General features: G+C 40.5%; 1 protein-coding gene across 2 annotated transcripts in view; it reads right to left on the bottom strand.

Moving 5' to 3' along the window:
* The window catches only part of LGR4 (leucine rich repeat containing G protein-coupled receptor 4), a 111,807-nt gene that overhangs the window by 31,965 nt on the left and 52,150 nt on the right, over positions 1 to 27,692 (bottom strand). For both annotated transcript variants that reach the window (XM_044425786.1, XM_044425787.1), the window contains exons 3-7: positions 16,461 to 16,532; positions 15,475 to 15,546; positions 3,892 to 4,107; positions 2,826 to 2,897; positions 1,887 to 1,955 (exon numbers count right to left, since the gene is read on the bottom strand). In XM_044425786.1, coding sequence (XP_044281721.1) covers positions 1,887 to 1,955; positions 2,826 to 2,897; positions 3,892 to 4,107; positions 15,475 to 15,546; positions 16,461 to 16,532 — 501 coding nt within the window. The remainder of the gene's footprint in view (positions 1 to 1,886; positions 1,956 to 2,825; positions 2,898 to 3,891; positions 4,108 to 15,474; positions 15,547 to 16,460; positions 16,533 to 27,692) is intronic.

Here is a 27,692-nt window from a genome sequence, read left to right as displayed (position 1 = left end):
AGGGCATTGGACATTACAAAGGCACCAGGCCCTGACGGGTTACACCCGAGAGTACTTAGAGAGTTGGGCAGGGGTTCTCTCACGCCCGCTGGCCTCCATTTTTGAGACTTCGTGGAGAACAGATGAAGTTCCAGAGGACTATAGGGTGGCATCAGTGATCCCAATTTTCAAAAAGGGTAGTAGAAGGGACATGGGGAATTATAGACCTGTTAGCCTTATGTCCATTGTAAGGTTTTGAGATGGCTAGATGGAGGGGATGCAGTGGATGTGGTATACCTGGATTTCAGCAAGGCCTTTGATAAAGTGCCCCATGATATCCTGGTGGAGAAACTGAGGAGTTTTGGGATACACCAAAGCACTGTCCGGTGGATTAGGGTATGGCTGACTGACCGAAAGCAGAGGGTAACCATTAGCGGGGAATCATCGGGATGGCGGCCAGTGACAAGTGGGGTCCCCCAGGGCTCTGTCCTGGGGCTGATCCTGTTTAATCTTTTCATTAATGACATGGAAGAAGGGGTGAACAGTCTGCTGATCAAATTCGCAGACGACACTAAAACTGGAGCAGTGGCCACAACTGAGGAACAGGTACTCCAGATCCAAAAGGATCTGGACAGACTATGGAAGGGGGCAGGAGACAACAGGATGGCGTTCAGTGTGGATAAGTGCAAGGTCTTGCACTTGGGGCATAGGAATAGCTGTCATAAGTACAGGTTAGGTGACAAGTGGCTGGAGAGCAGCACTTGTGAAAGGGACCTCAGGGTACTGGTTGACTGCAGGCTAAACATGAGTCAGCAGTGTGATGCGGTGGTCAAGAGGGCGAACGCCACCCTTGGTTGCATAGCCAGAAGTGTGGCTTCTAGATCAAGAGAGGTATTACTACCACTCTACACGACTCTGGTGTGCCTGCAACTGGAGTATTTTGCTCAGTTTTGGGCCCCTTATTACAGAAAGGATATAGCCAGGTTAGAGTCAGTGCAGCATAGGGCCACAAGGTTGGTGGCCGGTTTGCAGGGGATGGGGTATGAGGCGAGACTGAGGGAACTGGGTCCCTTCAGCCTGAAGAGGAGACTCAGAGGGGATCTGTTGGCGACATACAGGTATGTGAGGGGATGCCACATGGAGATGGGTAGAGACCTGTTCTCTCCTGCAGAGGAAGGCAGGACTCGCTCCAACGGAGCAAAGCTCAGGGAGCCAAGGTTCCATTTGGATGCCAGGAAGCACTTCCTGACAGTCAAGACCCTGAGGGTGTGGATTGGGCTTCCACGAGAAGTCGTTGAGGCCCCATCGGTGTGGGTGTTCAAGGACAGGCTGGACGTGCACATGGTGGGCATGTCGTGAGTGGAGCCGGTTAGTGCCAGCGGTCAGACTAGATGGCCCGGGAGGCCCCTTCTGACTCGCTCTGTTTCTGTGTTTCTAAGTAAAGAGAGAACTACCGATCAGGGAGCTGAACGTTTCTCAAGAACAGACATATAGTCCACTGCTGACACAAAAATAGCAGCAAATATGAAACCTAAAATAGAGACCATCAACAAATTTGCTTAGCTGTGGAAAAACAAAAAGAATTTTCTAAAAAAGGATCTCAAAAACAGCCAATTATTTCTCTCCTTAATTAGCACCCCTGTTAGATCAAAAATTTCCATTTTACAACAAAAGAAAGAAGGCAGCTATGTTAATTCATTAAAGAAAACACACATATGAAAAATATTACAATGCCATCATTATGGCCAACTAAAAATCCTCAAACCTGAGAAACTCAGAAGCCAGCTTTCTGTTTGACTATTTTAAGTTGGTCCAGCAATACAATTTCCATTGACTTCAATCCATTTTAGATTGCCAGGTAGCAATCTAAGCTAGAGGAATGAATAAGGTCACAGAATGATACTCACAGCTCCTTTAGGCTTGGAAGGGCTTTAACTGCTTCAGGAAATTCTGCCATGTTGTTATAATTTAAGTCCCTGTAAAGAGCAGCATCAGCAGCATTAGGCAGTGTTCAATATTTAAGAATCAGTGTTCCAAACTCCAAATCCAGTCAGAACTGTGTAAGGGTTTTTAAAAAAATGAAAACAGAGAAAGCCTTGAAGCTATTCCCAACTAAATAGGAGGAGAAAGTCCAAGCATAGCAGCTTCCTGCTTGCAGTGGGGCTTGTTCTGTTTCTGATTGGTTCAACCAACCTTATAGTAAAAGTTCAGAACAAGTTCACCTCTTTTTTTGGGGAGAGGTCATGGCTTGTTGACAGGGTTAAGCCCACTAGACCCTGGTGAAGTGTACCCCATTCCCTACCATTCCACCATTACTTGGGTCTACTGGACTAGACCCACTTTCCACTACATTCCATCATTCCATACACATGATTCTATCTCACAATAGCTATCCTGCTCTGTCCCTTTAAAGTACTCGCAAGTGGGGACAAAAGCGGGCCCCTCTCCTTTCCCTTCCCTTTTCATACAACTGTTCACATTTGGCATTATCTTCCTCTCTGCTGCCTGGCCTAGCATCATCCACTGCTTTTCATTTTTGTGGTGGAAGAACAAGGGAGCCAAAACCAGTCCAGCTGCCACAAGCCAACAGCCATGTTAAGTGGACCCAGAAATTTTCCTGATGACTGCTGCCAGAAGTTCTGCCCACACTGAATAACTTCAGGAAAAAAAGCAAGCCAAGTGTGGCATTTTGCAACAAAACACTAAGCATACTTATATATGGCTAATCATCATAAATAATAAAGCTAAACTCAAACACTGAAAATCCTAATCTCAAGATCTGATGCAATCAAGTCCTTTGCAATGTGTTTCTTTCAGTGATGAAGCCCCAAAGGCAGGATACTTACAAAATTTCTAGGTTGTTTAATCCATCAAAACAATGATGTCCTAATGTTTTTATTTTATTGTTATGGAGATGCCTGGGAAAAAAGAAGGAGGGGAGACATAAACTATGACTTGTATAAATCCCTACATGTAACTTAAGTTTCCAAAATTAGCTTTGCTCAACAACAAACAATGCAAAGCACTCACAAAGAGCATCCTGATGGGTGGCTGGGTTGCTGAGGGATGAAATCCCTGCTATAATTGAGCAAGGTAGCCCATGAACCGGCCAACGATGTATTCTGGCGCCCGCTTTTTTGTTTTGTTTTTGCTTATAAGAATGTAGTTCCCATATGCTAAATTATGGTTGCCCTCAAATCCTGACAAAGGAAATAACAAAACCCTCTGTAAAGTACACATTACTTTGACAATGAATCTGTACAGAAATTGACCAGACATTGTCTTCCCTGCAGCACACACACAACGTCACAGCTCAGTTTCACCTGACTCCACCTGGGGCTGCCACCCTGTATTCCATGTTCCTCATCACTGAAATGAAAGCCACCCTTTCATTACTCTGGCTTCTGTGTGTGTTCTTGAATCCAATGGCTTTCTGTACCCTCCAAGTCAAAGAACACTAAATAAACAAAGCTGTAGAGAGAACTATGTAGCAAAGCCATTCAATCATTTCACATGTGGTAACATGCTTCTGATCTTTCTTTCAGATGTATTTCCTGGTGTACCAGAGTGTACAATGATTCAAGGAATGTGCACAATACAGTCCTGTCCTATGTTCATGCCAAATTGTCAGTCCTGATTTACCAGGGGGTGAAAGCAGACAGGAACATTTCAAGGCCCCTTACCCCTCAGCAGGCAACTGGACTAGCAAACCCAATTCTGACAAGTGCTGGTTCAGCTGCTAGAAGAACCCTCTGTACAACACTGTTCACACAGCCTTGTTTTAGGTGAACATTTACCCTTTGCCAGTGGTCATTTTTCCTATACTGATGAACAAACCAACTTCTTGTGAAAACCCAAATCTTATTCTGCAATGCTTAACTCTTCCAGAGGCAACAAGTTACAAACACTTACAGCACAACAAGGCTTGAGAGGTTTGTGAATGCAAAGTCTGGGATGCTGGTTATTTTGTTGAGAGCCAAGGTCAAGGCTTGCAGGGATGGAAGATTGCTGAGAGGAACCACTGGGACGTCAGTCAAGCTGTTATCATCTAGCCACAGGTGACGCAGTTGAACTAGGCCTTCAAAACTGTCTTCTGGCACAGCAGTGATGTGGTTAGCATCTAAGCGCCTGCAGAGAAACAACATGAATATTTAACAGACCTTGCTAAATATGAGAAGCAGATTTTTTAAGGTGGAATGAAGTGAGTCACTGAAGCTTGGGGAAACATCGGTTGAACCTGAACATATGTAGCTCATCAGGGCTAAAATGAACACACAATCCAACACAAAGGTAATAGGTTATGCACACAGTACAGGTTATCTATCAGCTGATGTGCTACTGAGCAGCATTCACTTACAGTTTACAAAAACAGGTAGTTGCATAACAACCTACTGACTCAATGAAATACTACTTTTATACATAGATAGGCAACTGCAGTAAAAATTCCTCAAATCTCACTCGAAGCAAAAACTGCCCTAAAAGTGAATGAGGTCATCCTCACAACATATTCTGACAAAGGATTTAGTTACCAAGAAAGAAAGAAAGAAAGAAAGAAAGAAAGAAAGAAAGAAAGAAAGAAAGAAAGAAAGAAAGAAGGGAGGGAGGGAGGGAGGGAGGGAGGGAGGGAGGGAGGGAAAAGAGCAAGTACCCTAACATTAAGAAGAATATGTTTACTAGCTCCAGCCTTTGCTATTGAGATATACTTTTAAGTGAGTTCCTGCATTAGTAAACTTTCAGCAATATATGAATAAAAACATTATTTAGCACACAGTAATTACAATTGATCTTTTCACTGTACAGATCAATCCCGAAGGTTTCCAATTATTCTTGCAGAAATGCTTATCAGATATATCTTAAGCAACTTTACAACTCTTGTGATGGACAGAGGCCATATTAGTGAACAAATACCACACTGTTAAAAGAAAGCTCACATTTAAACTGGAGCTTTGTTTAAAATCTTTGTTTAAAATGCTGTTTCTTTGTGTATTCCTCAAAAACTGAGAAGTGTTAGTTTTAGGGGGTCAAACTAGATAGCCTGGAAGGCCCCTTCTGACTCACTCTGTTTCTATGTGTTAAAGGCTAAAAGGGTTAAGTGAAATACCTGGCAAATTAGGGAATATGGATCTCCAAGGAGGTACGTAGGACTGAGATGAGATGTAAAAGAGACATCCTGGAGCTGCAGGTGTGTAGATCTTCTACTGCTTTTGACTTTTCCACTGTAAGCCTTTCTTCCAGTAACTTACTTGCTATTTAGGGTTCAGGTTTGTATTTGTCATAGCAAAACAAATTACCACCAGCAGTCACAAGCAAGAATATTTTATAGTATCACTTAAAAACTGATCCAGAACCTACCAGGAACAGGCCAAATCTCAGTGAGGGACTGTAGCTTAGCATTCATCACTTGTGGTCCACAGCCAATCAAGCTGCATTGACAAATTAGGGATTTGATACAGGGGCTCTACTAGCTGCTGAATTTAGGTGCTGCCTGTTACTCCATGCTACCTCCACAAGATGTGGTCTGTTGCCAATTGGTTCCAGCTGAGCTTATAAGTGGTACTGCTCCAGCCCTTATTTGTGGCTGGAGCTGTTTCATATCTAAACATTTCATGTTTCAAATTCTGTATATACCTATGCATATTTAACCATTTTAAATGCCAAACTTTTCCATTTCAAAATGTTTTAAAACTCTAACATTCATAAACCAGATGTGCCACTGGTGAACATTATAGAGTGTGGTTATCCTGTGCATTGCACTGACCCCCTTTCAGTTGATTCCTATTCAGCATGTTGCAAGAAATGGGGGAATAGTTATGGGATCCATAATGAAAACACTGGTCTACCTTCCAGTGGGGGGAATGTGACCCCCCACCTCACATGGCAGATGGGAAAGGCAATGGATCCTGCACGTCTGTCAATTTTGATAATGCCACCTACAGCAAGGGCCATGCAGACAGGCACTCCCCCACCGCTGCAAAGGCTGCAGCAACAGATTATCATGCATGCAGCTGTGCAGAGAGCTTGCCCAGACCAAATGCTTTGCTCTTAGATGCCCTTTTCCAAGTGAGTCATTGGCAATCAGGTGATCTTGGAGACTGAAAGGGCTGTTCTGGGGACTTACTGCGGGTTCCCAGGGCCCCCTCCCAACCAATGCCTCACTCTGTAAACAGACCTTCAAAGGGAGGCTTTGAGGGGAAGGTGGGTGGCACTTCTCGCTCTTTCAGCATTAGCACATAGTTCTTGCCCCCTGCCCTCAGCATGTGACTTGGGCCCTGCCCACGCTCTGACCATGGGGCCAGCTTATGCTCCCCTGCCCTGGTGGAGAGGCACGGTTTTCACTCACCCCCACAGGGTCCCACAGTGGCAATTCACCTTTCCCTCTCCCCCACCACATGCAGGGCATGGAAATTAAGCATGCCTGGGAACTTCTCTGCTGCAAGTCATTCTGTTTCCTCATTTTGGCAGTTTTACCCAGGCCCACCATTAAATATATACTTATTTAACTTATCAGAGACATCTACCATGAGGACTCAAACTAAAACTAGGTACAATTATATACATGAGAAAGCCGCAAGGCATATCAGCCACATCTCGACTTTGTCCCACCCACTCTAACATGTAATTCACCTCAACCCATGACTTGACTGGAAAGCACTGGCTGTCAGAGCAAGAACACACAATGATGGGAAAGAGGTAAAAAGCGAGGTAGCAAAATCACAACACCATGGCATCAAGACATTAATATATTGCAGTCACTCGTGCAGCAAAATAAAAAGCGTTGAGATTCTTTGGGGAAACTATGATTGTTCAGCTAATGTAAAAGCAGCATACATGCAGCATGGATGAAACTCATGGTGTACATTAATTTTGCAAGGATTGTGGACTTTCACCTAGAAAATCCATGACAATGGGACTATTTGCAAGACATGAAAACCAACAGTGTATTTGACCTATGGTTAGTCTGCAGTATGTGAAGCCACTGTTCTGAATATGTAACCCACTGTGTCATGAGAACTCGGGGAGTGCAGGTTATAGGTGGGTTACAGAATCCCCATGATTTATTTAACTTTTGCATAGCTGATGCTTGCTGAGATTGCATAAAACGAAAGCTCCCCAGCAGGATGTGTATGTATAAATTTGGGGCCTTTGGGCACCCTGGCTTACCATAGGTTAAATACCCAGTGTGGAGTCACGGAATGTTTTCTGAACCTAGTCAATGTTTGCCTTACTGTGTCACCCTCTGAATTTGAAAGGTACAAACCTGAACTCAAATCTACCAGAATTAGCATTAACCAGTATCAATATTAGGGATGATATGTGAATCCCTCATTTTGAAAACTGCATCTATTAGAAATTCACCCAAAGCTGAAATTTGTTGTTGTTACAAAGAGAGCCCTTATGCTGATTAATTAACAGTATATCCTACAGCCATTAATCAGTTAGACAGAATGGGACAATTTAGAGTCCCAGCTCTTGGAAACTTGTCAAGGAGATTGGAACTAGGGCTCTGGACTTGGAGTGTTCACCTGCACCCTCGCAGCAAGCACAAAAAGAAAGCACCAGCTGCAGCTCAGAAGTTGCAAGAGCAACTCCACGGACAAGCTTTTGGGAGAGGAGAGGAGAGGAGAGGGGCTACACTGGCATATATAGTACCTTGGCAGTGCCTCAGCCTCCTCTCCTTCACACCCCTGGGCTCTTCCTACCAGGCATAGGATGTCTGGAATTCTCCAAGTCTGGGAGATTCAGCCAACTGCACTGGACTGCATCCTACATCCTCTTCATTCCTTACTTTGGAGCAAATCTAATATGCATGTTGGCACACACCAATGGAATTCTATTGCAACTTATGGAAAAGGATCTGGTCTAGAGGTAAGCAACCTGGTATCCTCCAAATATTTTAGTCTACAGTCTCACTAAGACTCAGCCAGCATGCCCTATGGACAGGTATTATGGATATTGTAGTCCAAAACATCTAGAGGACATCATTTTAGCAGATATCTGAAAAAGGAGACAGTGTTTCCTCTTCTGTTATCTTATTCTCTCCCAATATCAAGACAACAGCTCATATTAAAAATATCACCCCCCCATCCTCCCTTTTTACTCATTACAGCCCAAGAATAGGATGCACCTGGTTTGGGTGTATTATAATGTAGCTACAAAACAAAATAATGGCAAAGAAAGATTTTTAAAAAATACTGATGATGCAATGATAGGCAGCAAAATAAAGATTCCAAAGATATGCATACAAAAGAAGAGAGCATTCTCTTTTCTTTATTCAAGTGCTGATCAACATGGCTGGAACCTAAGTATGCCCTTTAGAGTCTGCCCATCATATTGGGGATATTCTGGTAAAATGCACACCCATTTTTATCCCAAAATCTTGAACAAGCTATATTGACTACTAATAGTAAATAATTATATTGGGCCATTCTCACAATGGGCTGGTCTATGGCAGATATCGACTGTGTGCTTTTTCTTCTCAGCAAAAGGGAGAAATTACTATCCAAACCTTGCCAACTAAGTAGTAAAGGCATCTCCATACCTTTTGCCCTGTGGTCAGAGGAGTGCATGCTTATGCTACATAATATTAGCTAATATGCTGATGCTAGAACGTTCATTTAAATTAAATATTTAGTGATAAGAACAAAGTACACATCTGAAGAAAAACAACACCTAATCTTTCAAGTTCAGATGCCACAGTGAACTAACATAACAATTATCTTTTTCAAGTGGAGTAACAATTTTCCTATTGTAATAATTCTTACATGGCATTTACATCCTGCCTTTTTTCCTCTTGTGAGGAACCCAAAGAGGCTTACATAGTTCCATTTTATCCTTACAACAACATCCCTGTGAAGTAAGTTAAGCTGAAACTGGTCCAAAGTCACCCTGTGAGCAATAAATTCAAGATCTTCCGGTCCCCAGTCCAGCACACTAACCAATACATCACACTGGCCTTCAGATATTCCTTAGAAGAAAAACATATTTCAACCGGAATTTTGTTTGTTCATTTTAAGCTAACAGCATAGAATGAAATGGGATTTGGTTGGGGAGTCAGCCCAAATGAAAATATACTAATGTCCCCAAAATGTACTAATTGAGTAAAGGAAGAAATATGCATGTGACCAAAGCCAGTATCTCTGTTAAATTTGGGGAGTCAGACCAAGGTTTACCAGTGTTTTAAGGCACAGTAATATGCATATTTGGACAGGAGAAGTCCTACAATTCCCACCACACCTCACCCACCTTAGAAACAAGAAAGGATGCTGTGCCCACCAGCACATTCATTGGCCCAGCAGTGGATGCTGGCCCTGTTTGCCCCTGCCCTGCCATCTCTGCTGCTCTTTGGGTGCTTCTTTGGGGCCCTGGGCTTCCGCCCCAAAGTCCAGGCATAGCTGCACCTCTGACACAGATGCCACAGGCAAGCATCACAGCTGCCCCTGTTCTCTGCAGACCATTCTGCCCACTCTCTTGGACTGTGATTGCAATATCTCTCCTCTCTTTGGTTGCTTCATCACTACTGTATTTGCATGGCTCAAGAAACCCAACAGTTTTATTGTAGTGGTGAAATGCTTGATATTGACACATGCTGTAATCTCAGAGTGTACATTAGAGATAAACTGCTTTGAAACAACTGAAGTCTGGAGTGAACTTTGTTCTTTCTAAGTGCTACTTCAAAAACCACAAAGGAAATCACTCCAATGACTGCAAAGTAGTTATGGGATTTAAGAGGAAAGCACTGATAAGGCTGGATGCAGCAGAAATTGCATTTTGACAAGGACAACAAATCCACTTTGTGTTAACAAGCACTTACTCAATTTGTAGCGCGGCATGCCTTGCAACAGCATAGAAAAACCGCATTTTGTACATGCAAGTGCCATGAGATTTAGCAGTTGACTGCAACCGTTTCATGAGGAGAAGCCTTCAATGCCTCCGTCCATCTGGCATTCAAATATGTGTTTTAGGCCCAAAGGACTTACATAGATTAATGCAACAGATTAAATTCTGTAAACAGATCTAACTTGGCTGCCACACAAATGTGTGTGATACTTGTGAAATAACTAATCTTGAACATATAAATTGGCCATACGTTCATTCTAGGCATTTGGGATATGTGTTAATCCATTGACCACTTGTCACTGAAATCGGTTCTTCCAATTCAGTTGTTGGAAAACAATTCATTCAAGCTTATTCAATGTGAGCTGCAATTAAAAGGGGTAGGGAAAACATTGAAATACATTCATAATGTCTCTGTTCACTTCACAGGTTAAATGTGTTCAACAACACAGTACCTATCACACCTGTCTTAAACTACTTCAGAAAATGTGATGTGTGAAGGGCTAAAACATATGTGCCTGCATTTTGCAAATCATGACAGTGACTGCAATTCTGGGGCAAGCCAATTTGTTTAAGCATGAAGGCTAACATTACCAGTCCCTGACATCTTGAAAGATTAATACTTCTAGTTATTCAAAAATTTGCTTCTGTTTCTTCATAGGATCCACATTTGAAAACAAGAGTGAAGGAAAGCATGGTATGCTGGCAGTGGAGAGATTTGGCAAGATAAAATTGTTAGAATAAATCCATCTCATTTGAAACAGTTAACAGATTATAAATTATTAGCTGGGCTTCCCTGTTAGCAACCTGTTTTAAAGTCAAATGAAGCAATGCCTTTGTCTTGGATCATCTCCCCACCCCTGCTGTTCCCTGAGGTTGTATAGCATCTGATCATGTGAATACACCTTATTTCAGATAATGCCAAGGTAGAAAACACTGATACTTAGTCTTTCATTTTGGGAAAACTGCATGGTCTGTAGGACAATGCATGCTAGCTTCCATTAGCATCATCGGCGGCAGAGACCCTTCTCCGGGAACCCTCCATGAAAGATATTAGGAGGGTGAGTACCCGGAGGAAGGCCTTCTCTGTGGTGGCGCCCCACTTAGGGAATGTGCTCCCGAGAGGTCTGCTTGGCGCTGTCATTATTTGTTTTTTGGCGCCAGGCCAAGACCTTTTTATTTAAACGATATTTTAATAATTGCTGGTTTTATTTATTGGTTTTAAATTATTAGCCAGGATGTTTCCAGATTTTTTATGTATTTGTATAGATATTTATTTATATGTTGGAAGCCGTCCCGAGGCTTATGCGAATAGGACGGCATACAAAAATTCCAAATAAATAAATAAATTAGCAAAACAAACAAACAAACAAAAAGCCCCCTCCAAACAGGAAACAACCAGTGTCAACACATGCACACACAACTCCTATTGTGTCATTAATCTCCTACTGGCCAATTTTAGGAGCGATAATGTATTTAGAAAAGAAGGTTGAAAGAAGCTCAAGCTGACTTGAGAGTTTAACAAAATTTATTTTATTTTTATTATTTTTATTCAGATATATATCAATAAATCAAGGACCACCAAAATAAATACACAAGGCAGCAAAACAAATTACCCTTAGTAATAAGTTAGTGAATTCCCAAGAGATGTGTCATCTCTTTTGGTTTTGTCACCAAGAAAAAATCCCCCTAAGGCGTCCTTTCCTTATAGTTGGGAATACTTCCAGAATCCAGCTAAGTAATGTTTAAACTTGAAAATTCTGGACAGAGATGACAGCTAAATAAATCTTTTGAGAGAGACAGAATGGGGGTGAGAAAGAGAGATGATTTTAGAGTACTTTACATGTTAAGCATTATCTACTTTAAGACTGCACACCTTGAAAACCTTCAAAGCATCTGAAACAAATCCTTCCTTAAAAAGCCAGTTTCTATCAATACCATATCATACTCTCATAATTCTATGCTCTTTTCAAGTTAGTTTTACAGGCTCTGCAATTGACAGCTTCTGAAAATTCTCTGAACACAAGCCACAAAGGTGCAGGCCGCTGAGACATTTGTTACCGAACAAGGATCCTTTGACCATCAGCTGAAAAGAGACTTCTGCAGTGGGACCAGATTTGACAGGCAGACTGTACCAGCACCTTTCCATTAACAAGATCTATTAATTCAAGTTGTCTTGAATTGGCAACTAAGATCTATCAGAGTTACAAAAGGCCTGCTCCCAGTAGAGATGACAACTGCTAAAACTGGTTTGGATCAACACAGCTCCTGAATTTTCAGACTCCCCTGGAGAACAAGGCTAGGGTCTGAGCATTTACAAAAATACCACTGTACTTCTGTAACTTATTGTATGCTACCCAGTGATGATCACTGAGTAGCTTTAATTAGTACAAAACAAGTGAGTCTAACTGCAGACAGTGTAAGTTTACCAGGATGAGAACCTATAGTGGGTAACTAGCTACAGTGGGTTGTTCTGACATCCAAACCAAGCCAGCTTCCTACAAGATGGCTTATTCTTGGGCAACAAACCACCCTAACAACACATGACTTGCTCTAGCAATTGTTCAACCCATGTTGGGTTGTGAAGTCATCTGTTCCTGGGATACCAATTCCACCGTAGACTCTAGTGACAGGAGAACAAGTTGCTTGGCAAAAGCAGCAAAAAACCTTGCCACTCTTTGCTACCTTCACCTTGACATCCCTGGTGACAGCCCTCTACCAATGCTCAAGCAACACTTTAGAAAGACTGTCACTGGTTTGCTACTCCTTTTTCTTTCTTGTCCCCACCTCTGCAAAATTATGCAACTATGTTTGGCATTAGGGGCATTTCTTAAATTAATCTTTCACAGGTGTGCAAGTACACAGCTGATGCCATCTGAAAAGTGTAGTCTTGCCTCGTGTGTTTCAGCTCTCAAAGGGTGTAACGAAGCGGAGTAGGTGACATACATGGAAACTGGCAAGACAAGATGCATATAAGGTAATGCCAGAGTTTTCAGCCATTAATTGCCTAGATGTCAACTGAAAAGTCAAGGTGAAAAGAAAGTATATGTACCAAAGGGGAGGGTGAAAATTTCTCTCTCTTAGCAACATAGTCCTCTGGCTTTTAAGAGTTGAACTGACAGTTTTCACTGTCCACTCCCATTTTGATATTACCTAATTTCCACTTACTGAAGAAAGGGGATATATTAACTATTCCCACACTCTGGAACACCCACTGCTACATTTACTAAGGTTCCCTGACAGCTCTAAAAATTAGATTTTAGAGGGTCTAGGAAATCTATGCAAATTTAATATCTGGAAAGTAAATGGAAGAAAAAATGTGGCAATTTAAGCGTAAGCAGTCAATGGAGGGGAAATTTGTGCAAGCTATTAAATTTGTTGCAAGCCATTAAATTTGTACATGTTTTTAAAACTATCAGGGAATTGCAGTAATTGCAGCAGTAAGTGCTCAAAAAAGGAAGTGCAAAAGGGGTTGAAGAATTAGTATCGCCTCTTTATAGAGCAGCTTGTTGAAAAGGTGAGAGTGCTGAAAACTGTCATTTCAACACTTAAAAGCCAGAGAATTTCAATGCTGAAGGATGATACTGCCACTACTCGCTTTTGCTACACCCAGTTCCCTACTTTTTCTCCTTTACTTTTCAATTGACAAAGCAAAACTACACATGCTAGCAAGCTGTAAGTGCACACTATTTGCATATCTTCAAAAGACTAACAAAAACAATAAGAATCTCAACAATGACCAACACAGATGTACAGTTGTCAGCAGCTGGAAAATAATGCCCATTATCCTATTCTGAAACTGAAGAAGAAAAAGGAGAACAAATGCAAAGGAGTAGTAACTTGAGTAGGGGAGGGAAGACAAAATGGATACTGCCACAAAGGACACTGGGATACCAGGAGGAAGATTGAAGGGGACAGAGGGGAAGCATAAGCCACAAAAAGCCTGTCTATACAGTAACATCCCAAACCATGTATTCACAGGTCATTAATGTGTCATGCAAACTGTCTGCACTGGCTGGTTAGAATTTTATGTTGACAAAACAAGGTGCTGCTTATCATAAAAACTATAAAACCCTTAACGGCCTTCTACTAGGTTGATAAGGACTGCTTCTTCTGCTTGGTCTGTTCTGATTTCTTAAGATAAGGAGTGAATTTCCTCCCAAACTACAGCTCCCACTGTCTTGGCCTTCAGAAAAAATTCAAAGATGAATCTTTTTTGTTTTCAATTGTATACCAATCTGACATCTTTTTACGTAGATGAGGTATTAAATAAATGGGAATTACAAATAATGAGTAAGACCCATAGCAAGAGCCCCTAGGGTTACCATTTTTGCACCGAGTTCAAACAGTGACAGCATACCAGGAGGTGCTTCTAGCCCTTGCCTCCAAATGTTCAACACCCTTGCCAAAGCGAGTTTCTTCAGCATCTTTCGTAAAACTGGCAGCCACATTTAAACTACTACCATTTCTAATCAATGTCTTTGTAAATATTGCATTGATTTTGAGAGTATGGTTTTCATTACAACTTTGGTTTATCCCAGAGCCAGAATTCAAATAAACTGAAGTTAACAAATTACATTAAATGCTGAAGAAAACACACTCAGTTAAACTTACCTTTATACATCAAGCATAATTTTCTTAATACATCATCATAAATTAAGGTGTGTGTGTGTTCCACAATGAAGATAAATAAAAATGAATTGCTTTTGTAAAAGTAATGATTCAGAAAATAGGGGGTGTGTGGGCTGACAGCAATTGTCAGGCCTCTTGGCCCCATTCTGGCTCAACAAATGGACTGGACAGTTTGTAGTTCTGGGTCAAAAAGATTAACATGAATTATTAAGCTCGGAACAGTTTCTCAGGCCACCTGCAAATATTTCAAGGGCATCTTATGAGGAGATAACCTGTTATGATTAGGGAAGAATTGTTCTTAAGAATCTTCCATGTTCTCAAAGTAGCTGGATTGCACTGAGAATGGTGCATGAGAATAAATGTTTACTACCTTGGATTAATAAAGACTGCACACATTCCATGCCAAACACATTAACTTTACATAGAATGAAAATGTGGCAGGGTATGTTTAAATTTCAATCGCTAGTCCCATTGACACATCTGCTGTAATATGCTACCCCCTTCTGTTTTAAGAAATTGCCACTTCTATGTGTTATATTGGTCTTTTTGAGCTATTTTTTCATATTTAGGATATTCCTACACTGAAGAGACTGCAATACAGCAATTTCCAGGCAAATAATCTTAGTTTTGGGAATGTACAAAGGAGGGAGGTATACTAAAGTTCAAGATGGCAGAGGATGAGGTGGCTAGGTGGAGTCACTGAAGCAGTTGGTGTGACTTTGAGTGGACTCCGGGAGAGGGTGGAGGACAGGAAGGCCTGGAGGAATGTTGTCCATGGGGTCGCGATGGGTCGGACACGACTTCGCGACTAACAACAACAACAAAGTTCAAGAAAGTTTTCCATTTGCAAACAGTGCAGGTAATATTGTTCAATATGCATTTGAAATAACTGCAGTAGAGTCACAAAAAGGCTGCATGAGCTGTTAGCACTGCAATTTCAATGGTTTCTGGAATGCACAATATGTTTGTGGAGAAATAAAACAGGAAATCAGACCAATGCAGGGCAGGTATTCATTCAAGAAAACTTACAAGGACTGGAGCCCGCCAAGTCCCCTGATGGCCTCATTGGGAATGGTTTTCAATTGATTGTTCTGCAGCATGCTGTTTAAAGAAGAAAATAATAGCATCAATATTGTAAAGAGATTTGGGAAATTAGAGATTCAGTACAATTTGTTCCTGCTATACCTCCTGCATGCATCGCCTCCCACATTCTGGAATTCTGACACAGTGTAAAATAAATAACACCTCTCTGGCTAGAAACACTCTTATATCCTCTTCTAACCATGTAACATCCATATATCTCTAAAGCTCTCATTCCAGCAAGCCACAAAGAAAATCCGACTGAGAGGTGAGGAGAGATGCAACCTGTATTCTAGTGGTCAATTTCTTTACCTCGAAACATGGGTATCCTTGCTGAGCAATCAAAAGCTCCGAGGAACATTAGTAACACGTCTCTGCATACACAGAAAACTGAGTTAATTTGTGGTGACCATTTGAGACTGAACTATGTGGAAAGTGACCTGTACAAGAAGCAGGCTGTAATGGTTTCCGGTGATTTTCAGCTTGCCATCAGAAACAGTTTTCAGGTAGCATCATTAAAAACAAGCAAGCAAACAAAGAAGCTAACAAAGAAACCACGCTGAATGTTGCTGCACCCAAAGAACCTGCTACAGAGCAACTTTCAAGTGCTTCTAACGCAAGCTGTCACTATAGCACTCTGTACCTGGATGCATAACCCTTGGAAACGTGTAGTCTCCAGTTAAATGCAGCAATAACAATTTAAACAAAGTCGTTATATTCTTCTCTTCTTATTTAAGTATGTGAAAGATTAAGCCTGCATTAGAATTATGAAAAATGTGACTAGGTTATACAAGGTTTTTCGCATTACTGGCTGTGTGCTGCCTGGAAAACTAGAACAAAATACACAATTCTGCTAATTCTATCAGTGAATATGCTGACTGGACAAGAAAGAAGCAGAGAGTTGTCCTGTGAAGCTCTGAAATTTGATTACTTACAGAACTTTGAGTTCCTTCAACCCAGACAAGGCCTTTGGATGAATAAAAGCAAGGTCATTGCCAGCCAGCCGTCTGGAAAAGATTGCAATAATAATAATAGACTATAAAATACAGCACATTTCTATTTGTCCAATAGATTAAATCATCAGTGCATCAAAACATTCAAGCAAATGACATGCTTCAAATTAGATTATGGCACATTTGCCCTTCAAATTCATTAGCATTCACTTGACTCGTGTGTTTTAAAGACTTAAAACTGAATGGAGTTATCCCATTTAAGTAACACGCTTCAAACCACAGTCACCACCACATTATAGCTTGTAGCCTACTGCTGCAATTCCAATCTAGATATTTATGTATTTATGTATTTATTTTTCAATTTATATCCTGCCTTTTTCCTATAAAGGCCTCAAGGCAGCTTACATCATTCTCCTCCTCCCTCTTATCCCCACAACAACAACCCTGTGAGGTAGGTTGGGCTGAGAGTCTGTGACTGGCCCAAAGTCACCCAGTTGGCTCCATGGCTGAGTGGGGACTAGAACCCAGATCGTCTGAGTCCCAGTCCCATGCTCTTAACCACTACACCACACTGGCTCTCCCCAGTGTAGCCTAAAAGTATTGTAGCCTAAAAGTTCTTAGACCAAGAAGTCACTCTTGAAAGGCATTGAGGGATGGGATAGCATTCCTGAGCCAGGAACATCACAACTATTACTGCACGAAGGCAAAAATTCCATGTTTAAAAGTTACATGAAGGCTACTTTACAGTATTTACAGTATTTGCATTGTTTTACTCTACTTTACCTCTTCCTCAATTTAATCTTACTATTTCTTGCCCCATTTTCCTGCATACCACAATTTGATCCTTGTACGTTCTCAATGACTGTAGTTTAAACAAACCACAGTAACCCCCTCCCCACCCCTGCTTTGGAACTATTGCTACATTAAAACCAAAAGTGGAAGCTCTCAATCTACTCCTTGTGGGCATGAAGCGGGAGACGAGCAGGAGCGCAAGCTTAAGGTTCACTGCAACTTCTTCATGAAGCAAGAAACCATGGCTTCCTATTATGTCTGGGTCAGGCTAGTCGTATGATTTATGTATGATTATTCCTGCACAGGAATAGTCTCCAACACACCCAAGCACCCAGCAGCAGAACAGAAACAGCTCTGAAAGAGAATTACCCATTTATCTTTTTTGTGTATTCCCTTAAACGTTTATTTTGTGATAAGTCTTTGCTATCATGGCGTCTACTGCTAACGCTTATGACACTAAATGTTTTATTTAGGCAAGAGATAAGAAAACTATGAGCACCTTGTAATGCCTTGCTGCCAACATGAATAATTTTCAGCTAAATTAGTTGCTTTCTTGTTTGCTGTAATGTCTGGGCTGAGAACTGAAGATGCTAGTACAGATTATAGGGTACAACTGGAGGAAAATACAATGAGAGTGTTTGTTCAAAGTAGGTTTTATTGCATTTAGAGCCTGCAAACAAAAATGTAAACCAATTTTCAGCTCCACAGATGCATGAAGAGATACACCAACAGGACAAAGACTTGTTTTTCTAAAGAACTGGGGATGGGGAAGGGGAAAAACTACTTAGTAGTAGTTTTATTCTACTTATTTATTGTAAACCATCCCGAGACATTCTGTAGGGGACAGGATAGAAAAGCTTTTAATCAATCAATCAATCAATCAGTCTTCAGGTTTTCTTCCAATAAACTCCAGTAACATCTGAGGCAATGACTTGTTACCAGTACAGATGCTCCAAATGACTTGTACCATCAGGACTTTAATCCTGTCATTGTTTTTTTTACATGTATCCCTTACAAAAAGAAGTCAGAGCTTGAGTATGGTTAGAGGGTCATTGGGCTGTTCACACAACATGACAGCTCTCCATGGGTTATTTTGAACAAATACTTAGCTCCATACACAGTACCCAAAGTCTAGTCAGGTTCAGTTTCATTTACAAAGTGCTGATTCTTTTTCATGGGTTATTGCCAAGGCTTATTTAACCCACAATGAAGCTGTGGCTGAGGCAGCCACCATTTTGCATATGCAAACCCTGCTCACATAGTACATACTCACTATACCTGAACAACATGGCAATCCCTGGGTAAGGGTTCCATGTGTAACCTGAAGCTGCAGCTCATTTCCAGTTAAATAACCCACCATCAGCCATGGCATGTCATCTAAATCCAGAATTTAAAAAATCACATTTCTTCTCAGCTAACATTACCTCTCTCTCTTTAAATCCAAAATCTTACCATTTTGCAACCATTGATGCCATGATTCAACGGTAATCTATCCCTCCCTAAAAATGAATAAATGAATAAAAATGACCCTGCACATCATCACTAAACTGAAGCTGATTAAACTTCAGGTGATATACCCAGTTCTATATGACTAAAATGTAATTAAAATATATTTTCTTTGCTGGACTGTGATGAGGGAGAATTAAGTCCAAATATCTGCTTAGCACAGAGTTTACTGGATACTTAGAGAATATTGCTCTCTTTCAACATAATCTCACAGGGTTGTTGTAAGAATAAAGAGCAACACAATTTTGCTTAAATTCCAGTGGCCTAAGACCCCTTTATTCTCACAACTGTGCAAGGTTAAAGTTAAGAAAGCCTTGCCCAAGGTCACAAGTAAGCTCGCTCGCTCAGTGATAAGCAAGAATACAGAGTGTCTCTCCCCATCAAAGTCCATTTTTCTAACTACTCGTAGAAAGAATCACCAGACTTCACATTTCAGCAGCTCACTAAACTCAAGCCTACCCATTTCCACCTAGGACCTACCTAGACCATTTCCTGCCCTTCCACAGAAGCTTATCAAGATGAGTTGGCAGCTGATTACACAAGGCTGCCAATGAGCCTTTTCTGGGGTGGGGTGGTGAAGGATGTCAATAAACTGCCCTAAGAGGTGTTTAAAGAATTTTCTGTTCTTACAGCTTATTACAATGGCATGGAGCTATTGTGATTTATTGTGATTTAAAAGGATGGAGTCAACTCAACAGGACTGAACAAACTTCACAGGTAAGGAAGTGAGGGGGCTAGAGAATTGGAGCCCATGGAGATCCAAGTCAGGTGAGAGTTAGTGTGTTGGGCAGAAGAAGATCTCAATGGTTATACAAAATTAGGGCTGGTTAAGATTTTTATTTCAATTGGTTTCAAAATTTACCAGAGCTAAAGGGGTAGACTGCAAAAGAGAGAAAATCTGTGAATTAATATTTTCACACCTGAACCTTGAACTGAAAGTAATCTTGAACCTAAGGCAGGATACGTGGCCATATTTTGGATATGAGTTCAGAAAGCATGCTTCATTTTCAACAAAATGTTAGAGATGGAGACCGATTCTTGTTCAAAATATGCTCAGAATTGCTCCATACAATATATTTAAGCACACCTAAGTATGTGCTTAAAACAGGGATATACAGGGAATATATAAGGAAAGGTTTGTAGAGGGTTTGACTTCAGAGAGTGAATCTAGAGCCTCAAGGCAGCTCCTTTTTATTCAGTCTGTTGCAACCAACCAACAGAAAACTGCAATCCGCTACATTTCTGTTTCTCCTCAATCTGGCAGGCATCCAGGAAACAGGATACAACTGGCCAAATGTGCAAAATCTTTTCCAAGTCAGTTTGACAAAAACACAGTCATCATTAATACAGCAGCTTCTAGGAGGAGTTAGGCAAAGCTTTTCCAGTAGAATAAAATGAAAGTATCTAACACTGTTCTGGGAACTGCACTTTAATCACTCTTATGTTGCAATGGTCAAGGTGAAGATCTATTTGTTCATTTCAGTATTAGTCAGAATAAAAACATTCCCCAACAAGGTGCTGACATATTTTTTTATGTTACTAACCAGTTATATTGTGATGGGAACTAGTTGCAACAAGGCTTGGACATACCAAGTCTCCCTTCTTTCCGATACAAGAAGGCAAGTGGAAGCTTTATTTCCATTTTTTATTAACCACAGCTTGTCATTTTATTTAATTCCTGTGAAGTGTGGATAATCTTAACATCAGTCTGTCTGGAACAAGCCAACTTCAAATCATGGTCCATCAACTGTTGGAATAGAAACAGGGCCAATGTTGCTTTTTCTCTCCCTATAATGGTCTTACTGTTAATTTATTATTGTGTTTTTATATTGTTTTTATATGTTTTTATTGTTATAACCTACCCAGGGGACTGTGTGGCTGATAGAGAAGGCTAGAAACCGAATAATAGAGTTGGCCCTGACTTTTCCATTATTTTGCATTGTCTCAGCCATGCTACATGGTCTGTCAGCATCTGAGATTCTGCCAGTGTGTGAATTGCTAGAAGAGTGGCATTCATAGGTATTGTACTATCAAATTCAGCAAAAAGGCATAAGGGTAAGGAGTTCAAAGAGCCAGAAGATGTGTTATGTGAGTTGCAAGAGAGGTGGAAGTGTTAAGAGACATTTGAAAGTGCAAAAACAAAAGATTAACAGAAGATAGGGTAAAAAGGAAATACAGGATTAAAATGTTTCAAAAATGCTTTTCTACTTCTGAAAAGTGTGGCTCCTTGAATAAATAAAAACATAAATTTGGCCCTTATGGAACTGTAATTCCTCTGCAATGAACCCCCATGACCATTGTGAGGTGGTCAATCAAATCATGAAGGGTTCAATTCTGATTTAGTAATTGGTCACTTGAATGCTTTGAAGATAAAGGCACAGTTTGCTATGTAGTGGAAAATAAGAGACCTGCACAAATGTGTCTGCATGATTAGTTCCTGTCCATTCCCCACAACCCCCAAAATGAAAGCTTTGGTTGCTTTCCCTCAACTATCTCCAAAGGGTTGTGCAGCAACTGGTCTATATAGCAATTCAAAACAGCCACATGGAGGTTGTCTGCAAAAGCCTACACAATGTTATTATTTCACATTGCAGACAGCACAATACAGCCGTTTAAAATGAAGTTCACTATATGGGTTCCCCCAAGCAGGTGATGAGCTTCCATGCTACCAGTATGGCTGCTAGGTACATTTAGCTCTACAGAATGGGCTAAGAACAGAAAAAGAGCTGCTCTGGATCAAGCTTTTTAAATCCGGCATTCTGTTCCTGCAGTGGCCAAGTTGATACCCCTGAGAATCCTGCAAGCCAGACTTAGGAGCTCCTGCTGTACCCTTCTGTCAATGTTCTCCAGCAACTGTTGCCCAGACTAACATTGCCTCTGATACTGGAGAGCATATCTAGCCATGAAGACTACAAATCCTACATAGTAGTCATTCTCCATTTATCTGAAGAGAGAAATGTCGTTCCTTCCTATGCATGTTTACATACAAAATAAATCCCACTGAGTTCAGCAGGTGTTATGTTGCTCCCAGGTGAGCATGGATAATATTTCAGTCTTGAATTCCCTGCTGACCAGTTAGAATTCACATGAAGAAAACCACTCTCTGTTTGCACACACACTTTTCTCAGATTAATTTTATCTTGGCCTAATGTACATGGTTTTTAAACTGCATTCAATTTTGCATAACTTAAACATTTTATGCACAGTGGCCTTCTCCTGACTTTCTTGTGATATCTGCTATGGACTTAATATACTGACATGCTAAGTATTACCTTCACTAGTGCATTACTAATAATCCATATCACAACATTGTTTTAGAAGCCCAGAAAGGGATGATCAAGGCATTTCTCTTGGAGTGAAAATTTTTTATCAAGCACCCAAATACATTTTACAACATTAATTAGCATACACTCCAGAAATCTAATATCTGATGTTATAAATTATCATGCATCAATAAGTAAACACACTAATGCATCACCAGAATGAAGAGTTAATACAGAATGTTAACTGCATGAAGTGAGGAAGTTATCATCCTTTTATTTAGTTGATTCTTGAGCTGCTATAGACATGATTGGCAGGCAGCATTAATTAAACTGCACATACACAAGCATGCATGAAGGGAAGTCAAATTTTGCATTCCAGAAAATGTGTGAGGTATGTAAATCCCAAACATGAGTTTCTTAATATGCATAATTACACAGCTGTAGGAGCAACTCTTTACTTAAGATAGAGGGCTTTTCAACTTCTTTGTTTTTCAAACACCCATCTTTCATAAAACATGGCAAACAGAGAGAACCTTCCAAGCTGATAGGCATCAACAGCCTACTGTCTAAAAAAAGAGGAATGTTAAAAAAAAAATCTACTGGACTCACCAAAAACTTTGGGCATACCTGAAGCAGTTCTCAGCTTATTGCCCCTTCTGTAGCAAGGAATAATTATACAGTAAGTTCCACTACAGTAAGTTGTCAAAGCAGCTCAGTCATCTCTCAGAGCAAAACCCTGAACTAAATCCTACTAGGACTTCACTCCATGATAAATTAGCAGACTAGAAAAACTGCAACTCTGTTGCAAAAGGATTGGATGTTTCAATTGCCTCCTGTTCTCTCTCAGTGTAATCCATATAGATAAACATACATATATATACATACACAAATATATATTGATATGAAAGAGGGGAAGGAGGAAGTGTAAAAATTGTTCTTCCCTTCTCTTATTTGCAAGCATAACTTCAAGTTGAACTTAAAGAATAAACTAGTAACATTATGGTCCAAGCAGCTGATCAAATAATGTTTGGTCAGCTACTTGGACCAAAGCAAAGAAGCTTCTCTGTCATCTTAGACAGTCAGGTACAAATCCAAGATGTCACATTCCCTACCAATGACTGAATACATTCGTCCTACTTGGGCTTAGAAACCGAGCTTCTCCAACACAAGCTGTCTATAAGCGGAGCTCTTTTAATGGGGGGGAGTCTGAACTAGTACAATCCAGGGGACAGCTATACCACATGATATTGTTAAAGTGTAAACACTGCAATTCATTCTAATAGTTCATTTCTTTGGACTAATAATGTATACACATCTGAATGCATAATGTGCTACTTCAAGTATTTTTAACTCCTATTAGTGCTCTCAGCTTTGTGGCACTGAATGTTTAGGTCCTTCATTCACTGAGATTACTCTGGGAAATGGAAGTGCCATACAAACACTGGTGACAAGTCTTTGGCCTCATACAAAGAGCTCCCTGCTTTACTTCCTTCTATCTTGACACATCGTCAAATCCCCAAGAGTCCCTTTCTTTTCCGGAGAACATGGTGACCCTGTACTCCAACATATGGATAAAACAGCCATTCTTCGTAGCTATTATAAGCCTCCATGAGCTGTGCAGCTGTACAAATATCTTGCCCGAAGTTCAAGGGAAGTTTGCAAAACATTTACTACAGCTGACATTTAAGTGGGTTAACTAGCCATATTTCCACAGAGGAATAATTAATATTTTCCATGCAAAAGCAGACTCACTGGCCAGTCTCCTCATGGAAGGGAGGAAAAAATGAAGAGAACAAGCTTGTGCAGTTATTTATGGACCACCTATAACAAACAATTCTCTGAGCTGCTTACTTGGGTAGCTTCTACTGATCTTCCAGAACCAACTACTGAGTTGCAACCTTCCTTTTTATAGCTAGTGAGGGATGAGCTAGAGGCAAGTTTTCTCAACTTTGTGAATTCAATACTGGATCCATATCCACTGAAAATACTTCTTTGTAACACCTACCCAAGAGTATACTGAAAGAGTATACAGCATACAAAAAATTATTTTGAGAGACAATCAAACCACTGAGTTATTAGCTATATGTACTACATTATTCCTGAGCCCAGTTCAACTCAAAGCCAGAAAGAAAGTCGACTGATGTTAACACCATGTGAGAAATGAAATGTTACTGTTACTAAGTGTTAAGGGTGAAAAACAGGATTGGACAGGATCATTGAAGTCCTCTTAAGGCAAAAGAGCCTGAGAATCAAAACATGTAAATGGTTGTTCTAAGAGCAATAATGTTTCTTATATAAAAAGTTGTGAAAAATACCAGAAGCGGTAAAATTGGGGGACAGTGGTAAAACTGTCACCTTCAGTGGAGGAGAGCAGACAATGGATTACTTTACAACTGGTGATAACGAATCTGGAGAAAGGCCTGTTCTCATTATCTCATCCTCCCCACAAGATTTAAGAAACATTTTGGCACCAAGTAAGAATTTTCAAGGCCACTTCGGCCTGTTGACCTCTTAGAAGGTACTGCGCACGCGTAATAAGTTTATGAACAGTAAATGACACACCTCTCATAGGTAATAGACTCATTAGCATGAACATGGGATGTATGAGCGGGACGGGGGAACATATTAAGGAGTAGTTATGATATAGGTGGATGGGGAAGATTGTGACTTCTTAGTAACCAGCCAATGGCGAAGTGGGGATAGTGTTGAGCATGGGGAAAGGAAAGTATAAAATCTCTTGTAAACAGTAAAAGATTGCTCTTTGTTTCTCAGACTACTGAGGCATTGAGCCAGCCTTTGCAAACGCTTTTTGTATGGAATAAACTGCTTGTACCTACTCGAATCCTGTCTCAAGGAGTTTTAAATCTCACAACCAGAACGTAAGAAGTTACCAAACCCTATCAGCAGATAAATCATCTTATTTATTCATTCCTGTTGAGCAGTGAGGGGAGGTGAAAAATTTTCCAATGATTTATTTTTCTGTAGAAGATTCTCCATTTGGTAATCTTAAAGAATAAAAATGATACCTTTACCAGGTGCCAAAAAGAATAGGAAGTAGGTACCAGGTGCCTCTGTGGGAACAGTGGTCCAAATTCTGGTTGCTATCTGTAAGATTCCCTAATAGCTACTTGTTAGGACTCACTGGCTGTGGCACTTGGAGAAGGGCCTCTAATGACCATGCCACATTCCAGATAAGCAAATATGGAAGGAGGAGATCCATCGAGCAACCTGAGCCCAAACTAGCTGGGCTTTAGTATATCCCTTGTATAATGCATCAGAGTAATCCAAGTGGGAGGTCACCACAGCATGAATAACTGCAGTCAGGCCATCTATATCCATTAACAGTTGTAGGAGTCTTCCCTACTAAAGTTGATAAAAGGAAGTCTGAGCCACTGACTCTATTTGTGCCCCCAGTGATGAGATCTAGAGCTTTCTGAGGCGCTGATCATTTAGAGGAGTGCAATCCACTCTAGTACAGGTTGAACACCACTCACATTAGTAAGGCCCTGAATCCAAGCCTCCAAACTCCATCCAGTTCAACAAAGGCTTATTTCCTCCAGAGTCACATGCGCACAGAAAAAAATGTTAAACATCAGTCAGCTGCAGCCCTTTCCCAGAAAAAAGCGAATGATTAATCTCATATAATCAGCCCATTCATACTCAGGTTCTCCCACTCAGTTATGAATGTTGGTATACAAGCACATACACAGACACGTGTTTAAAAGTTGCCCCTCATTTCCCACTAAGTTAATATCTTAGTCCTAAATCATACTAGAGCCTGATACAGACAGTATTTCAGTATTTTTAGTGAAACATGGCACTCTGGAAATACAATCCCTTCATTTGCCATACTTGCACAAGCATTTTTCTTCTCTTTTTTTCAGGCAGTTCTTTCTCTGACCTAGCCTCTGCTACAGGTAAGTACGTAGACTTTCAAATTACCTAGAACTCAAAATATTGGCAATTTATACCCTTCTATACCCACAAATATGGACCAACGCACACAGTAACTACAACTATTTAGTATTTCTTGATTCTCAAGAAAACTACAGTAGTCTCTAGAGAAGTATAAATGCTTTGTAAGGGACATGAGAAAATAGCTGCCAACCATTTGCAGGATTTTCAGTTCCTACAGCACATTCAGGACTGTTCAATATCCATGTTAACATTCTGTAGAGAACACACCTCATTAAATACGATGGCAAAGTCTTTGGTGGTCTGCCATTCCTTATAAAATCTGACCAATGCCATTTCAGTCATTCGTAAATTACTTCCAGATGAGTATCTGTTACAGCGGAAGAAAGAGAACACCCTGTATATTCATAAATACTGCACAGTTCCCAAGGACAAGTTATAGAACATTTGACTTTACTAACTGAAAAGCAGAGATGTGGGTAGCATGCACCTACCATGAAAATGGGACTCTCCTTGCTCTGATTGCCCTTGCAATAATTAGCAGCCGCTACCAAATAAACATCTACTTTTCAAAAGGCCGTGGCGATAAGAACAATCTAATATTGACAAATGCAGCATGCGGAAGTCTTAATTTACTATTACACTACTACATATCCGGCTCCCAGATGAGAGAGACTTCTAAACATGAGCATAAGGTGGAATGTGAATCATGCCAGCTATAATATGTGGGATTCAACAAGTCTCTGTGTGACTCAGAAGGGTTGTCATCTGAGTCCAAGTAGTATGAAATCCCTCAACCCTGCCCAAAATACAGCTCTTCTTCTCACTCCCCCATCTCTCTTTTACTTTGGGGTTGGGGCACCCATTTTATTTTCAATAACTGGGAGCTTTATTTCATGGATGTGCATGGTAGGAATTTTAAACTCAACTATTTCCACAATTGCATTCATTTTGCTAATAAACTAGAACTCATACTACAATCAAAGTTTAGCAGAGCATGGTTTTTAATTTATTTTTAGAATAGACTCACTAACAAAAGATGAGGAAGATAAATTATAGAACATAAACACATTTATCTAAATGCCTTTGAACTCAAATGTGAACTCTTGTATTCTAATATATAACTTTTCTTTTAAACACTAGAACCAGCTGGCTTATCATGGGACTCAAAAAGAGCCAAAACACCCACGAATTTTAACACCTTTTTATGGCAGTTAACAGAAGATTACAGGCATCTCACAGCCAAACAACTGTCTGCAAGTCTTTAAGGTTAGCATTTTTAAACAGGATTTAAAACAAGTCCAATATCTCATTTTACAAATCTATGCTACTTCAGGCATACTTAAAGACTAGGGGCTACAGTTCTCATCATCACCATTCCCTAAGAGGGTATCATACATTCGGAAAAGGTGCAGACAGTATACTTAAGCATTTCCAAACTATTTCTTAAATTATGGTACATGAGAGAGCAGCAGAGAAAACTGCAAGGTGAAAGAAATACTGACACACTAACAAAGTAAGGGTCATACTGGCAATTATTATCACCAGTCAGCAGCCTCCCACACACAGTTTTGCAAGAGGCTGCTCAAACAGTAAATGGATACAGGTTTGCTTCCACTTTTGAAGTAGGCACAGAGGACAGTGACCCAAAGATGGTACAACAATTATAAGAATAAAACCCACTCTCTTGAGTGCATTTATGGAAAGAACTAATTATGAAGAACACCAGCAGAAAATT

The sequence above is a fragment of the Varanus komodoensis genome, unplaced genomic scaffold, assembly GCF_004798865.1.
Source record: "Varanus komodoensis strain SLA01 unplaced genomic scaffold, ASM479886v1 scaffold16, whole genome shotgun sequence".
NCBI lineage: Eukaryota > Metazoa > Chordata > Lepidosauria > Squamata > Varanidae > Varanus > Varanus komodoensis.
Note: the sequence above shows the minus strand (reverse complement) of the source record. Positions and strands in the feature narration are given on the sequence as shown.